Consider the following 19040-nt stretch of genomic DNA (forward strand, 5'->3'; position numbering starts at 1 on the left):
TTTACATTTTTTTTGTATTCACATATACGTGCATTTTAAGTTAGAATTTTTAAATTCGTCAAAATCTCGAAAATTTACAATATCTAAGATTTTAAAATTGAATGCAATGGTCTACATAAGTGTTCATACTGGAACTAAAAAAACTAGAGGTTTACAAACACAATTTTTTTTCATTGATATTTGTAGTTCAAACTTATACGTAGGTACCTGTATTGGTATACACAATGACTTTTTCAAAATATGTAGATTAATTTTAAATATTAATAAATAATAAATCTATTAAACCGTTTTACGGTAAAGTAAATTAAATGTTTAGAATTAATACCTAATAATAAATGCAACTTTTTTGATAAAAATCTACCATAATATTAATAACAGTTAAATAAATGATTTTTCGTATACAGTGATCAGTAATAAATTGATTTAAATTATTGAATTTAAATTTAAAACATTCATTACAGTGACCCACTCGGAAACTACTGTAAACAGCAGAACGGTAGTCATTACCCAACCTAATCTAAGGTGGGCAACCTTTTTAATTTTGATTTAAAAAAAATTAAATTAAATTCATATTATTGACTGGACAGCGATTATTTCTTGTGTTATTAAATTATTTATAGACTGACTAACATAATTATTTTGGCTTTGCATCGTTTATAAAATCGACGTTCGTAACGGTTTTTGTTCAATGTTGAATGAAATGTTGCTGTTCGAGTTCGACACTAACACAGTAACACTTATCGTTTGGTTCGAAACGAAATTTTGGAGTTTAGCCCACTTCATTATACCTACTCGCATATATTATTATAATCTGAATGCGGCTGTACAACATGATCGAATTTGAAAAGCGGTTTTGCGCACCAAAGCTTAAAACAGGTAATATTTTAGTTGACTGCTTGACTGTTACCAGGGAACCATATTGTTTTCATGACTACGTTACGATTTGATGTTTTTTTTTCGTGTCGTTATTCTGGTTGAGTGATCGAAGTTGTACCGTCAAAATCGCGAGAGCAAACAGAAACGACGTGTTATCGATGGGATTACTTTACGAATAATAAGTCACTGTAACTGAGCGATGGGCGGGACTGCATGATAATCGCAATAAGCACTCGCAACTACCTACCTCACGTCGTTACTGACGTGGTTATATTCAAAGTACTGGATATCCCGCGACTGTGACTGATAATATAATCCATAATACAGTATTCGCGACAAGGATATACATTTTTTTTTTTCGTTTTGAGAATGATCACCACCAATCGTGGACGGATTACGAGTAACGACCACGATAAGGTCCAGGAAACTATATTATATTCCCTATAGACGATTTAAAATTGTAAAAATATATGATACAGCGATATTGTACACAATATATATTATATTCAGCAAGTATACTATTGAGCATGTTCAGTGCTCACACCCATTTCAATTTCTGAGTGGCTCGATACATTTCTTGGTTATACACTGATATGCGTATAGCGTGTTTTTCTTATTTATTTATTTTTTTTTTTTTGGAAGTAACGAAAATACTTTGTTTTTATACTGCAAAAGCACAAGTTTTTATATAGATATCATCTTAAGTTAAAAATATTGATGAAATTGGTTAATAAACGATAGTTATTATTTATTTTATTGTTATTCAAAAATATTATTCGTGAAGGACTTGAGAATTGTACACAATATTATTGTATATTTTATTTTACACGTAGACATTTTCAAAATATTTAGATTAATATTAAATTATTGCCTATTTATTTATTACAAAATATTATTCAAGCCGTTCTACGGTATATGACGGCATGGATTTAAAATAGTTTAAAACAATAATATATGATTAAGATTTATACATCATATTATTGTAACTAATAATAAAACAAATACGACGTAGGTATTCGGCAAAAATTATTTCAATCTATCGTATGCCCATATTACTTATAGAGATTGAAACGTAATGTAATAACATATGCTTCGTAATGCTATAGGCTGTCATCTATCACACAGTCTCCACTCAGAATCGTTTTTCGTATACAATGATTTATCACTGAATTCAAATTTAAGCAATTTAACACATCCATTACAATGGTCTATTCAATGACGAGGTATACTCGACACATATACTATACAGCAGAGCAAGTTCCCCGATTTTTTCCCATTAATAATAAACTTTTAATACCATATTTTCAATTATTTAGATTTTTATATCATCTAAAGCAGTGGTCGACAACCGGCATCGCGCGCGGCTATTGTATATGGCCCGTTTTAAATTCTAGAACGACGAATTTTTTTTTTTCATACATTATATGTCATTTTAAAATTTTAAACAGTATTTTTTTCATAATAAATAATTTAAGAATATACAATTTTTATTTTTATCTGACCCGTGAACTCTTTTTAATTTGTAAATTTGGCTTGAGAATCTAAAAAGGTTGCCGACCACTGATCTAAAGTATACCAGTTTCGATATAATCCTTTTATATTTTCGAATAAGAATTGCCATGTTGATTATTAATCCGTTGACTTTTCTAAAAATGTTTGTGGATCTAGACCGAAATTGAGCGAGTATTTGATAATGATAATGTCATAATAAAAAAAGATATAGAAAAATGTAGATTGCTATGCAAATTTAACTTCACTTCTTAATACTAACGATATAACTTTTTATCGCATTTAACTAAATAGGTACAATATTAGGTAAATACTTATGTTTTATATTTTTGTAAAACCATTTTTAAAGTGATATTATTCTTAGTTTACTCGTGTATAATATGCAGTAAAGATAGAAAAAAAACTACTTGTTTGCGTTTTGGTTTAGTTGTATCAACGTTAACAGAAATAAAAAATCATTTGTTTAATAATATAATTTATAGAAGATAAGATAAGATAAATTTATTGGCCAAAATAAACAAAAATTATAAGAAGATTAGTTACATAATTATAAAGGTTGTATCACGTTTGAAAAAAAGACGTGTCCTATAATGAAATAGGACACTCCTTAAATGGCATAAAAATCTAAATAATTGAAAACTTAGTCTTTGGGTAATATTTAAAAATTACAAAAATCAGTTTCCAATGAATTTATCTGATAGAAAAAGGAGATGAGTATGCATTGATAAATTATGTAGCCATGTATTATATAAACATTAGACAGTATTATAATAGTAACTGGTATATCGACAAACGTTTCGTGAAATAATGCTGTGTCGTATATATTTATCTAATTATTTTGGCAAATTTTAATTTTTAACTAAATTTATTTTCGTTCAATCGTTATTTTACTTTGACAGGTCAGCCATAATCATAAATTATGTTACATACATTTCTATTACCTATTGTAATTTGTAATCACATGTTTATTCTTTGTATTATAATGTTATACAAATATTATACATAGATTTGAATGAAAAACTAAAATAAAATAAAATGTATTTTCCAATACGGTTGTAATACAATTGTACATTATATTTTAGAAACAATAAATTGGTAGATTGATATTTTTTACCCGACTTACCTAAATCTTCGCAAATATATAGGCGACCGAAAAACCAAAACTAGATCAATGATGAAATGAAATTGTAGTAATACAAAATAAAATGCTTGAAAAATCCCAATAAATAATTACCACGCTTTGGAAGTTATAAAAAAGTATTAAAATTAAATATATTTTACAAAATAGAAATTAATACTTATTATTTAAATTACTAGAAAATCCCAATATATCCCAAACCAACACCAGCGTGTCCAATTTTCAATTGATGCACCTGTAGAAGGATTAAAATATGCCAAGTATGAGACTTTTTGACCATCGTTTGCCTTTTTAATAAACTACGAAAAAAGGAAGAAAAGTAAATCGTCTCATAAACCAATTAAAGGATCCTAAATATTGTGTATACTGTACTTAAACATAATTTCCCTCTTTGACTTCGCTTACAATAAAGTTATAGTGGAGTTTGTGATAGAACGTGTGCTGCTTATACGGCGCGCAAGTGCCGTGAAAACCTTCTTCCCTTCAGAAATAATATAAAGGAAAGGAAAATAATGAAAGGCAAACGTTAGCGCATGCGTAAACAGTACAGAGTCAGGGGTTGAACTTTTAAGTAGGGGTGGTTAAAACACTCACTTTCCTCCGCATTTTCTTTTTCAGGTAAAAATACAAGTCAATAAATATAAACATATCAATATAGGAGATTGTTATACTAATTTAGAACTTTCAGTGGATATATTTTCTAGTGGTATTTTAATATATATATATATATACAAGCCAAGGCTTAGAAGTTACAAGTTAACCGCATGATAGCAATATAAATCTGTACACAATAAATACATATATTATACAGCTAAATTAAGTGTAATATTTTTCAAATTACTCTAATTTGTCCATGAAGATTATCCACAGTAGGTACATATTTGTTTATACCCTGCATTCTTATCATGATTTTTGTAAAGGGTTTTTCAACCATTCAAACGTTAAAAGTTTTTTTAAAACAATTTTTGATTTTAATAAGAATACAATATTGATTTAATAACAATACATATATTATATGTATGGTTTTTATTGTTGTGTTCGTCAGCACGTTTTAGACCAAGATAATAACCTTCATTTTTAAACTTCGAGGGAGGTTTTTTTGTAGACAGTTTTATCTATTCGGTACTTTTTTAAATAAATGCGAAAACAGCAGGAAAACAATGATGTTTACGCAACATCACAAATTTTCAACAAAATCGATTTTGTATTGGTTGCTGTAATCAACAACATTCTCCGTTAAAAAGCTAGTCAATTCAATACAATATGTCAAGGTTCTTTGTAATGTTGTTTAGTTTTTTTCAGTTGATATGTGCATTTTTAACCATCAGTATTAGAGCTTATTCAAAATGTAATACAAAGTTCTTCATTAGCAGTCAAAATATATCAAAAATAAATAGTAAAAATGTATTTTTAAAAATGTTGTCGGTTCAATTTTTTACGAAATTAAAAATAATTTTTCAAACGGTTTTAACTATTGTTTAGTTATTTTTATTCAATAAATATTGATCATAATTGTGAAACTTCTTGAAATGTTCACTACCTATTTTATATTTTTATTTAAATACAACTTATTTTTTAAATATTTTATCAATAATCTATTCACACTATTTAACAGTATAGTATTGGCTCAAAAGTTATAGTGATGTAATTTAAAACATTAGCTCAACTAACTGAATTAAGAGGACGCCATACCTGCATGTGTTGTCTCTGTCTTACTAACATACATGGTACATCATATCAAATTTGCGTTCAATAAAGCATATTTTGTAATGTTAGCTTTAATATAAGCGTACATTTACCTATTATCAAATTTAAACGTAAGAATATTATCTAGAAAATTACATGATTTTTTATTGATATTATCATTTTAAAGTGAGTTATAGCTATGTAAAATACTTTAACTTTAAAATGATATTATATCAATAAAAGCATATGCCATTTTCTAGATGATATTCTTATCTTTAAATTTGATAATAGGTAAATTTACTCTAATATTAAAACTAACATCACAAAATGTGTTCTGCTGAACGAAAATTGGTTATGATGTACGTTAGTAAGACAGAGACAACACACGCAGGTATATTCGTATAATATCGTCCTATTAATATAATACTGCTCGTAATTATAGCAAATTTAATATACTATATAACATAAATTATTCCGTCTCCTTCGGTGCTAATCGTTTGTTATATACAATGACGTATATCATTATTGAATACCTGTTTAAAAAAATTATACATTATTTAAGTAATCTCAATAATGAGGTGCACTTGAAATCTAATGTATGCTACTGTATAAGTGTATAACAGATACAAATTTTACGGTTCGTCATTTTAAAAACAACAGTTTTGTTTATTGAATTATTATAAAAGAGCATTTAAAAAAATATATAAAAAAATATTTAAATAACTGAAGTGCCAATTCGTGAATGATATTTAATTTTATGATTACTATTATATAATGTGATTATGTTACTTATACATTTACATGTATATATTATATCAGCTGTCAAATTACTATTGACATTAGCTACTATATAGTTAAACTTACCAACTTAGCTCAAAGTATTCGTAATACTAAAAAAACATTACGTAAATACTATCCATACCATGACATCATAGATTAAAATTTCAACCAACAATAATAATATGGTAACTTTGCTGGTTTTATTCAAAATAAATGAAAAGGAAGTGGCCATACTGGTTATTGTCGTGACCGCGATACTGATGACAGTGCAAAGATAATAGTTGTCCAAGCCACAATTGTTCATAATCGGACGACGACAACTCTTGTATAAAAAACACAATGTAGTGGAAATCAACGTGAACGTTAAAATTAATGTTTTTAATATACCTAACGTTTGGGCAAGAATCGAGAATTTTAAGAAAAAAAACAAAAATTTTGGGAAAAACTAATAATACACTTTCAGTTATAGAAACTCTCGGTCTTGTTAAAAAGCGCCGATTTGTGCATGCAAGTCTCCCATATAGTACTCAGATTGACGACTTCAATGCCAGGCATCAACATAGTCAATTCAATAAATACACACAGTTTTTTGTTATATTAATGAGGTAGGTATTTGATATTTATTTTCGAATAAAGTCTGCACAATGTAAAATACAATTCACTTCAAACATTCAAAAACAAAAGGAAAAAAAATTAAAAAATGATAATAATGAATATACTATTCTATCAACACTAAAATTGAGTATCTCTAAAGACTAAATATTAAACTATAGGTAGTATATAAATGTAATGGCTACATAATATTGTACATTTGTAGGGATACAAACAAATTTTCATTGTCATTGTACGCTAAAAACCTTATATAAGGTGTGTCAAAAACTAAGGAAACACCGACAATTGAAATAATAACATAAACAAAAGTTTCCAGACTTTTGGACACACCCACATATATGATCTTAGATGTTGTTAACAATGATAAAAGATTTCATATTAACTACATTAAAAATTAAAAAATAATAATATTCATAATAATAATGTACCTATTCAATAATAATAAAAAAAAAATAATAATATAATATAATAATAATAATAATAATAATAATAATAAATGTTTTTGTTTTTTCAAACAAACATAAACTAAATTAATAAGAATGAAAAAAGCACTTGAAACTCCTTACGAGGTCACATTAATGTTCACTATAAGTATAATATGTATTTGCACCATCAGTTGAACAAGTTTTACCCGTATTATAATATAATTAGTTATATTAATGCAAAAAATAAAATAATCATAAACAAATAAATATTTATAACATATAGATATTTTAAAAAACTACTTAAACGACAATTATATTATTAGTGTCTTTTAAATATAAGCTATATATTTATAAATGTTTATTATATTCTAATAATAACGTTTACAACATACATAATATAATATATATAAAATGTATAGTTGTTCAAAATGACAGCGTTTTTTTCTCTCTCTTTTTATACGTAAAACATAGATGTTTCTAGGTCGAACTTAATATTCTCGTAACGGTAAACATAATAATTGATCTATATTTACGTGTAATAATCAACATTGTAAAGGTATGGACTAATTAACAATGATTTTGTCGTAGGAACATTAAATGCAACATATTTTATTGTAGAACAATATTAACGCGTTCCTACAGATTTTACAGAGATATTAAGAGATCCAAAAATCAGTACATTTACATACACTTCGTATCTATATTATTATATAACACATTGTACTTATTATAATATTGTATATTATACATAAATACGAAGACAGTCAATGTATTTACATATTAAAAATTAATTTCTAACAATATGCATATTGTTGATTGACGCTGATATACATTAAAAAAATTGTTTACAATTAAATTAGATTTTTAAAGTACAGTAGAGTCGATAGAATATCGAAAGTCAACAAAAGAAATAACCATACGATTTAGTTCAACGAGTAGGAAAATTCATGATGTTGAAGTTCGAATAATATCGAACATCTACTGTAAGTATGTGTGTGTGTATGTGTGTGTATATGCACAAATACTCACAAAATACACACACATACACACACGCGCGCGCGTATATAATATTTTCACACACAATAAATATAATAATTAATTAAATATAAATTGGTCCTCAGTGAGTTTCGTCACTTTAGGATAATATGATTTGTACTGTTTTTTTCTAATTATAGGCAATTAATATATAAGGCATACAAATGAGGTAGATGATTTTCCGTTTTGTATTATTTCAATTACGTTAATAATTACTATACTTAGTCCTATGCACCTAGTAAAAGAAACAAAAAAAAAAACAATGAAACTACACAACTTGTTGCATTTTAATAGTGTTTAAATATGCAATTTAATATTAATAATAATTATTTTATTATAGCAAAAACTGCTCGACAGACTTTTTGTTCCTCTAGCGAGAGAATGTAATTAACTACTACCCGTATGATTTCATTATTCTATATTATATTATATTATATTATTAGTAATATATAGACTAAAATTGCATTAAAAAAAAAAAATTAATAGAAATAATGCGTACACAGCATATTTTTTCCCAGACTAAAAAAAAAACCGTAACTATATACGAAAGGAACGTCCGAAGGAAACGCGTACGAAGAATCAAAATATTTGTTAAAAAATAAATAATAATAATAATACAATTAGTTCTAAAACGTATAAAATAATAATAATTATATATATGTGTGTATATATACTCCTGTTTTTTGATAACAACTATCGGAACCCTCCTTACGTCGTTCCCCCGCCCAGTGGCACGGTTCACCTAATAATATTTTGGTAAATAATGTATTATCATATCACAGATACTAAAATAATAAATGTTTCTTTTCTATAACACTAATGACGTAAAATAATTATATTAAACTTGACTATTTATCATTTGGGCAAATAAAGTTCCACGTTATAGTATAATGTGTACGTTGCAAAAATAAAGAAAAGAAAAGAAGATTTGGGATAGTCACATTATAATAATTATTATTATAATAATTATTCTAATACGAAATAATAATAATAATAATAGTTATATCATAAATAAGTATAATAATAATAAATTGTGATGATAATATTATTAAATATAAATACTACGATCGTTTACGTTTAAATTGAGGCTTTATTGGCGTACTGTATTACCGAGCTATATCGGCTGCACTGTGCCTCTTTCTTGGCTGTGCTCTCCATCGACTTGAGTATCATTTTCGATCGTTTCCGCGGCGGCAAACTCAAGTGATCTCGGTCGTTGGGTTGCGTGGGCAGCGGTGGCGAAGGTTGTGACTGCGGAGGCGGTGACGGCACCGCGGTCAACGACACGACGGGCGGCATCTCCATAGTATCGTCGGCGGCAGTGGCAGCGTATCGGACGGGAGATACCACTGGACGATCTTCAGCAGCCATCATCATGACATAATCCACGTGCTGCTGTCGCTGTTGTTGTGCAGCCGTCTGCATCGTGTGGAACGACTGTTGATGCTGCTGGTGTTGTTGCTGTTGTTGTTGTTGTCGCTGTTGTTGTTGTTGCTGCTGCTGTTCTTGGTGTTGTTGTTGATGTTGTTGGTGGAGTTGCTGCTGCTGCAGGTGTTGTTGTTGTTGTTGTTGCTGCTGCTGTTGTTGTTGTTGCTGCTGCTGTTGTTGTTGTTGTTGTTGTTGTTGCTGCTGCTGTTGCTGCTGTTGTTGTTGTTGATATTGGTGTCGACGAGTCATTGGTGGTGGCGACACATCCATGGTCAGAGTTAATGAGCCCGAAGAGCTGCTGGCCGGACTAGGTGGTTGGTCGCAATTGTACTCGTCATCATCCTCGTCTTCGTCATAGTCACTACGCTTGCGGTTGTTACCGGGTAACCTGGGATACAAGTACTGACACAGCTTGTTAAGTTCGGTGTCTACGTCAGCGGCACCCATCACCATTACGTCGTCGTCGTCCTCTTCGTCCTCATCGTCTTCTTCATCATCGGATTTTCCAATGCCATCGCCGTCGTCTTCCTGAACCATTACAGTAGCCGTCGCTGCTGTGGGCTGCTGCAGGAGAAGATTGGTGCGCTTCGGTTCGTCAGACAGCTGAAGCAATACCGCAGCGGACGCGGCCACTGTCGACTTGCTGTTTTCCTTGTCACTACCGCAGCTCGACGAAGTCTCACCCTCGGAAGCAGCGTCTTTTTTGTTAGACGACGACTGCACAGTGATGACTAGTGCGCCCGCAGTCGAAGTCGCCGTAGAAGTGCCGGTCACCTGGACGCCGTTAGCGGTAGCCGCGGCTGCCGACGCAGTTCCGCTACCACCGTTGTCCGAATGACTCTTGATGTGGCTCTCCATGGTCTTCTTGGATGTGAATGTCCCGTTACAAATCGTGCACTTGTACACTTTCTCACCGTAATGCGACACTTGGTGGAGCTTGAGCACGTGATTGTAGCCGAACGACTTGCCGCATATGTCGCACGAGTACGGCTTCTCGCCTGTATGAGTGCGCGTGTGCACCTTGAGCTGCTTTGAGCACGTGAACCCTTTGTCGCACGTTTTGCACACGTACGGTTTTTCGCCCGTGTGTGTGCGTATGTGAATGACCAGTTGGCCGCTCTGGATGAACGTTTTGTCGCAGAACGAACACTTGTGCGGACGTTCACCAGTGTGTATGCGCATGTGTCGGTGTAGCTTGCCGCTGTGCTCGAATGCCCGTTCGCACACGTCACATTTGTACGGCCGCTCTTTGGTGTGGATACGCCGATGAACGCTCAAGTTCTCCTTGACCGAGAACGGTTTATCGCAATACTCGCATTTGTACGGCTTTTCACCAGTGTGCGTTCGGTAGTGCCGTGTCAATCGGGCCGGTACCGTAAACGACTTACTGCAGTAGTTGCACTGGAACGGGCCGTCGGTCGTCGTGTCTTTCACGTGAGATCGCAAGTGATTTTGAAAAGCGTTTTTCTGCATGAATACCTTGTGGCACACGTTACACTGCAGAGACTTGTCAGACACCGCAGTGGTTGTGTGCGGTGACGATAGTACAGCAGGCGCGGCCGCAACCGCCGCGGCCGCCGTCTTAGCCGAGTCGATGATCACGGCGGCCTCTTCGACCACCGGCGTTATGGTGAATACTGGCAGGTCTGGGCTGCACACCACGCGCTTGATCGTCGCCGCCGATCCCTCGGAAGCGTTTTCTGCGACGTCGATAGCCGTTTTTTGGTGTAGCTGTTGTTGTTGTTGTTGTTGTTGATTGTGTAGGGTGCCAGTTGTAGCAGTTGCCGGTTTCAACGGACTTAGAGTGCAGTCGATGCCGACGCGAACGAAATCTGTCGATCCTCCTCCGCCAGACGAGCTCAATATCGGCATCTCCCCATTAATTAGTTCTACCATGTCGGATACATGGCCCAAAACATTTTCTGCAAACATATAAAAAAAACAAAATGTGATATAAAATGAAATAAATGTCGTGGAAATAAATTGGTATGTTATTCCCGTATCGTTAGATTCACGTCAAACTTAAAATAGGTATAATTAAGTATCACTATTTACTAATATATACCTAAATATACTGCGGTATATAGTTTGTTCAAGGTAGACATACAATTAAAAACTGGAACTTGTATTTATAAAATAGAATAAATGTAAAAATTGTATATTTTTATTCGTAAGTAAATTTTATTTTACGTTATTTCAATAATAGTGATTTATTGTATTGTATAACTTATAATAGATTATAAAAAATTGTATTAATCACGCTGGTTTTATTATCTTTGTGCCTACTATACATCATGTTTAAGTATTGTATCGATCGGAAGACGTAATAATGCTTACATTAATTATATAGTAGCTGGTCAGTGGTCATTAATATAAATTTCTACTGGGGAAATTAAAAATATACACCACATACACGCCGTTCAAGAAGTTTCCGAAGTATAAAACATCTCTTTTGTAGTTTGTATCGTATTTTGTGCGTGTTCAAGAGTTTATAGAATAATATTTGCGGAAAAAATGTAGTATAGAATATGCTTTAATTTTGAACAATTATATAAATTTCACTAATAGATATTATGGATTGTGAATACCTAACCTAACCAAACTCAAAATTTCACGGAGTACGACGCGTAAAAGATAAACATGATAACACGACAAGGTTAATTATATCAAACTGTATATAATAATGTATTAATATCGACATGTCATACAACCGTACAATATTTTTTGCCCGAGTATGTCATTATGTAATATATTATAAAAGATATCATATTTATACTCCCAGTCATAATTTAATATTTGTGAGTGTGCATATTATATTTTAAAAGCTCGCGCCTTTATGCGTGAAATACGTATGTCATATATAAACGGACAGACTTATATCAGTACACAAAGCGACGCACCGCCGTTTTATTGTTGATGAAATAATGTTTAAAATATTATTGTTGTCATACACTCTTCATATAATCGTCGTCGCATTATTATGTCGTTTTTATGCACGGGTCGTTAAGTACACAAGCTCATGGTGTGGTGATACGTGCGATATTAATGATTCCATAGCAATATATTATAATGCGCGTTAATTGTTCGACACATTTACGTACGATATTTTTTTCACACGGTAAACTCTCTTGTCATTGATGAAATTAATTATTTAATAATTCGTATTGGTTTTTAAAAACAGTGAGGGAGAGTATTATGATATATGAGCGAATCATTCATACAGACGATGAGTTGGGTGTAAATAGCGGAAACAGTTCGAATATCACACGATAGTATTATAATTATATCATTCCATATAGAGTATATATTATATAGCCATTAAAACTAAAAACCCATACATCGAGTACTCAAATTTTTTAAATAAATTATTTTTTGAAAAATATTTATTAAATCATTAAATTGTTACAATATATTACTTAATTGTTTTTTTTTTATATAAAAATATAGTGTTAGAAACTAATGAATGTTATTCAAAATATATAAAAACATACAAATTAACGGGAAATTAATACAGCTAATTCAATGGATTATCTTGCGTATATTACAAAAAAATTGTTTCGTAAAAAATAAAAATAATTAGCTAAAAATAAACAGTGATCAATTCAATAATAAAGTATTATATTATATTAATATTCACTATACGAAACAATTGATATTTTAATATGTGTATATTATGTTGTATTATTAACAGAAAAATTCTATTTTTCTACTCTTTATACTAAGGGCCGATGTCGTATTTTCGGAGAAAATGTTAAAATTATTTTCTGTAATATGATAGTTGTGTATTCAAATAAAACAAAAATGATTTGTTTAATATCGATTTATTTCTATTATTCCTGGCCTATGTGATGATGATTGTGATGTGCACGCGTAACAATATAATAGACATCGACGTTCGACAGCATAAAAGAGAATCACAAGTGTAGGAGGAGATTAGCGAAATACTTTATTTTGCACACAAGACGCAGACGCCCGTGAATTGCCTATTCGTGACGCCGCGACACGCGAAACTCGCAAATTTCCAGGTGTTTGTTACAACAAAGTTACGAAAGTTCAATGGTATTCTGAAATTAGCTTTGATAAATTTTCAAAACTAATTGACAAGAATAAAATATCAGTAGAAGAAATATGAATAAATCCTATATCTCTATAATATGTATAATATTACTTGCAGAATTGTTTATAAGTTATTAGTTATAAATTCTTCACTAATTTTTGTAAAGAGTAAAAAACGAGAATATTTCAAAGAAAATCAAAATGCTTGTTAAAGACAAAGAATATGTTATTTTTCTAATTTCTAATTACATGTTGTATGAAATAAACATAGGTGCACCAATATAATTATTAAATACACATAGGCATCGCGGTCTGTGTAATAAATCTTATTATACGTCTCATTATATACCTATAATAATATAAATTTTATTACGGACCCCCCTACAATAATTATTATATTATAAAGTAAATATATTTCAAGATTATGTCTTTAAACATAATATAATACCAAACGTGTTACGAAAATAAATATTTTTTTATTAATACAAGTGTTTAAAAAGTATAAACTATTATAGGTTCATGCGTGTACATTAATTACAATCAAAACACTTTAACACGGGCAATAAGAATAACTTAATCGTGTCTTATGAGTGTTTATTGTTATTATAACAGGTATTATACTATTACCGAATACTATTTTAGGCTATATATCTAATTGAATGATTTAAAAGGTAAAAACAAGGCAAAGGTCTTATATTAAAGATCAACGTTAAAATTAGAAACATTTTAGTTAGCAGTAACTTATACATAATAATTGTGATAAGTAATAAAATACGTATTTTAGATATTATAATATGGATTCAATATTATATTCTCAATAGTTTTGTATTAATATTACGGTTTTTTATTAATTAAAACTGATATTTCACTACTGTAAGAATATTAATTGAAAATTATTAATTTATTTCTACCTACGAATTGCAAAACACCAAATAAAATGTAATATAAGAAAAAAATGCATTGGCTTTAACTTTTAAATATATTTTCCGTGATTTAATCTAATAATTTTGTAAATGTGATTAATTCGATACATTTCATGAATGAAATTACTAACCACGATTAGTATAAAATATAAGTTTGAAAAACAATAATAATAAAATACATTAGATTTTTGAAAAATAAACATTTAGATAATAAATAAACAAAATTAACATAAAAAGTATATAATTTAATTTTTTTTAAAGGTAAATGCATGTAGGTAATGTATATAATTAATCAACTTATAAATACACAGCAATCACATTATTATAATTGCATGACATACGTAATAATATATTACAATATACAAATAATATTATAAGTACAATACAAGTACGTATAATTCAAATAAAATATTGTTTTTAACTATTATTAATAATTTGATAACTATATAATATACCTTAGATTGTCTTTACTCTTTTTTCTTATCAAAAAAAGAATTATAAAATTGATATATTATTACAATAAAATAAACTTTAAAAAAATTATAGCTACTTAATTAAAACTTTCCAGCACAAATTTGAAAATAGCAACAATAACTCTACTTCAACGTTGACAATAGACAACGTATTTTTCAATAAATATTGAATTAATAAAAAACTTAAATAACTAATAGCAGTACTAAATTATATTAAAGCAAATTTACTTATATACTTTTGGTATTATAATTTTTATTAATTATTTATGGAATATAAATTCAATATCTCTGGCACCTATGATCTAAAAATTAATAAGGAATATATAATAGTTATTTTATTCTAGTTAATTAATCAGTTAGATAATATTCATAAAATAATAATTATTCAAAACCGAATATCACACGTGTACAACGCGCGAATAATAATATTGTCACATTTTGCTACGTCAACTATATACGGGCTATGGATCTATAATAGTATTATACATATCAAACGTAGACAGTTTTACTTGTTACTACATCAGAATTCAAATAGAATAAAAAAAATTATTATTATTCTCAACAAAAACTGAAAACGTAAACAAAATCCTACGTCTTCAGACAAAGCAAACTGCATTCACACACCGACGTATTGGCGAGGTGTGCGTAAAAAATTTGAAAAATAAAATAATAATAAAAAAATTGTCTGTCGTCCGTTTTCGGTATTAGAACCGTAAATAGTCTGCAGTGTGTGTCGATGACACCGGACGACGACAGCAATAATACACGAAATAAAAAACGAAACCGAAATTAAAACGTGCGTTTTTTTCTATATAGTTCTTACCACCGGCGTTTTTATTGTTGTTTTTGAGGTTGAGCCAGAAATTTTTTATCCACTGTTTTTGCGACTTGTCCCAAAGCTGAGCCATTTTTCACTTGGGCATTCCTCCGCGGATACTGTCAGTAGGGAGACGAGCGCGCGGTACCGGAGACTAGACGAGACTAATAGTATAATGTAGTGTCTATACTGCAACTATGCAGTTACTCTCTCTCTCACTCTCTCTTTCTCTCTCTCGCGCATTCATACACACTATATTTATGTATATGATATGAGAGCGGCGCAGCTGCCTACGGCCGTCCTAGGAGAGGGAACGAAAACGAAAAGAGAGCAGAGATGGCAAACGCGGCAGAGATAGACGGACGATAAACAAATTTAATAGAGAAAAAAAAATAAAAAAAAAATAGGAAATCGTGAAAACTCGAGATAAGCAGTACGCAACTATGCAGGTGAACGCTTGCGGTACGAGTGTTGCGCGATGATGCGGACGTGCAGTTTATAATATACGATATTATCGCGCGGTCGCGGGACCGCGGCCAACAGTCAACAGCCTACTGAAGCCCTGAAGGCGGCGCGAGCGTTCCGTCCGAAACGGTCTCCTCTCTCGGTTTCCCGGCGGCACGTGTATACGCGGACGTTCGCAAGTGTGCGTGTGTGTGCGTGTGCGCGCGTGAGCGAGCGAGCGAGCGAGCAAACAGCGGCGGCGGCGTCAACGGCGCGCGCGTTTACACTGTCTATATGTCGTCGAGTATTATTATTATTATTATTGTGGTGTTGTGGTGCCTCCCCACGCGCGCAGCGATTCGTGCTTTGGCGGCGGCAATAGCATTGCGTGCGTGCGTATTTAGACTGTTCCCGAGTGCGTTTGTGCGTGCGCTGCGTATATAATACTGTACAATATGTACGTAAATAAATATGCGTGTGCGTATGTGTGTGTGTGTGTGTGTGTGTGTGTGTGTGTGTGTGTGTGTGTGTGTTAACGCACCCGCGATAAGAAGAACCGCGTACTGCCGACTGGAACCGAACGCGGCCGAACTCAGGCGCGCGAGGGGATTGGCGCGGGGAGCCAGAGGAATAGAGCGCCGCGCGCGTATATGCGCTCGCGAACCGTAGGGGAAAAATAATAACGTAACGAGCCCAAAAATAAGGAGGTCATCGAACTGGCGACAGCGCCGTCGATTCATCCTTGTTCCCCTGCATGCGATTTATATGCACACACTATGCGGCTGAAGAATGGGTGAAGAGGGTTTGGTGGGTGTTGGGGCGAAAAACGGCAGCGATAATATTAACAAGAGGACATTGCGGCGGTAAGAATAAAAACTTATCGCCGCCGACCTCAGCTGCTGCTGCATCATCGGGGCCCACCTGCCGGGCACACGTGGAGCATGGGGTTGTTTTTCGTGTGGGAAACGAGAGCCCTGGCCGCCGTCCGCGAAAGAACACGGGACACATGCCGCCGGCGTCACGGGTGTCTCGTGTCTTGGTCCGGACGCATATATGTATATTATAACATTATACAACCTTGGCGAATGACGATGATCGTCACCGGTATTAATAGAACGATTTTTTTTTTCTTTCAAGAAAGGAAAAACACGGTTTTGATTTTTTCGTTACAACGCATTCTGCGGTAACGACCGCGGGACACCGGTGCGTTGACCCCGGTGAATCACACGCACCGCGCACGCACACGCGAGCCAATAAGTCGGGCATTGGGGTCGGGATACCGACGACGACGACGACGAAAACGATCGCGGCGGCGTTTATTCTCCGAAAAAAGGGGCGCGCCTGCATTTGGTAGGCCCGGGGTTCGTTGACACGGCCGTTCGGGAGTGAGCGCGTGTGCATCTGCCGAATTTTTATTTTATTGTTGTTCTTGTCGAAAACGCAGTACGCATGCACGCAGGAAGGCAACGCACGTTTCATTGCCGACGGAGAGAAAGAGTGAAAGACCGGGATGGGACGAGAGTGAGAGAGAGTGAGCGAACAGTGATAAAAAAATGAACACAACAAATTACACATGATCGCACGCTTGCCTAGTATAACAACAATAGCGATTGTAATAATATTATAATAATATCACATTAGGTATAAAATCATAATTGTACATAATATTAATATAAAATTAATAAGGAATGGGCCACATCGTCGACGGACGTACGTGGGAGTCGCGGCGTAACGCATAGTGTTCGTTCGCTGATAATATTGTCGTGCGATTGTCACAGTACTATAACTATTTCTAAACTATTAATAATAATAATAATAATAGTAATAATAATAATAAATGGGTCACGGGATAATAAAAAAAAAAAAAAAGCTCGTAATAATTATTATTATCGCAAATTATTACAATCGTCGCGTGGCTTCAAGTAGTGTGCACATTGCACACACGTCACACGCGGACGCTTAAACTATTATCTGCTGCAGTCGGTCGTATCGCGCGCATACAATGTCGTTCGTTATGAGAAAATCGGCTTAAAACGAGATAACAATAATATCGTTTTGTGCGTACGGCGACGACAGCGAGATTCAGTTGTGCGGAGAGGCAGTGGTGGGGACAGAGTTGGAGTGTGTATAGTTATGCAACGCGCAAATCGTAACACGAAATATTTTCATTAGGCGCTACGGGCGGCCGAGAGTGCGGGCGTCGCGGCGCAGAACATGCGTGCGGCGGCGGCGGCGGCGACTAAGTGTAACCTTTCCCAACGCATCGGTGTGGCGGCGGCGGCGCGGGCAGGCGGTTGTGGAGGAGCCGGACGGTCGTTTCGCCGGTCCTCCGACGTCGGTCGAAACGCCGGTCCGACGCCTACACGTGGGCCCCCGCGACCGGCGCCCCGGCCACGCGAGGCCGCCGCCGCCGCCCGAACACCGACCTCGACAACGCGGCGGAGAGTGTGGAACGCGTACACATATAATATTATAATGTAAACCCCGCTCGCAAGTCCAACCCGCCACCCTTCCCACCCACCCGTCTGCGAAGCCGACACGCACTACACAATAATACATTTATTATTCGCACTGGAAATTCGCTTCTCTTATACACATATATATATATATAAAATACATTTATATTTTTTTAGACGCTGCCCCCGCCGCCAATAATGGTCGTGCAGTCAGTCGCCGCCGCTGCTTTTGTCTCTCTATACGCCAAACACAGACGGCATCGAAGGTTTCGAAAAAAAAAAAAAAATCCGACCAGCACCTATACACGCATATTATATTATTTTGTACACGGTTTTGTATTATATATATTTTTTTGCGCGTAGACGTTTTTAATAATTTTAT

At 33.3% G+C, this 19040-nt stretch overlaps 1 protein-coding gene across 1 annotated transcript; it reads right to left on the bottom strand.

The window, feature by feature from the left end:
- Positions 1-6590: 6590 nt before the first annotated feature.
- LOC132923750 (Krueppel homolog 1-like) lies at positions 6591-16650 on the bottom strand. The gene is given in 3 exon segments (XM_060987706.1): positions 6591-9152; positions 9154-11411; positions 15765-16650. Coding segments are annotated over 3 exon segments (2373 nt in total). The 5' UTR covers positions 15850-16650; the 3' UTR covers positions 6591-9122.
- Positions 16651-19040: the final 2390 nt, after the last annotated feature.

Source organism: Rhopalosiphum padi, chromosome 3 (genome assembly GCF_020882245.1).
Source record: "Rhopalosiphum padi isolate XX-2018 chromosome 3, ASM2088224v1, whole genome shotgun sequence".
Classification (NCBI taxonomy): Eukaryota; Metazoa; Arthropoda; class Insecta; order Hemiptera; family Aphididae; genus Rhopalosiphum; species Rhopalosiphum padi.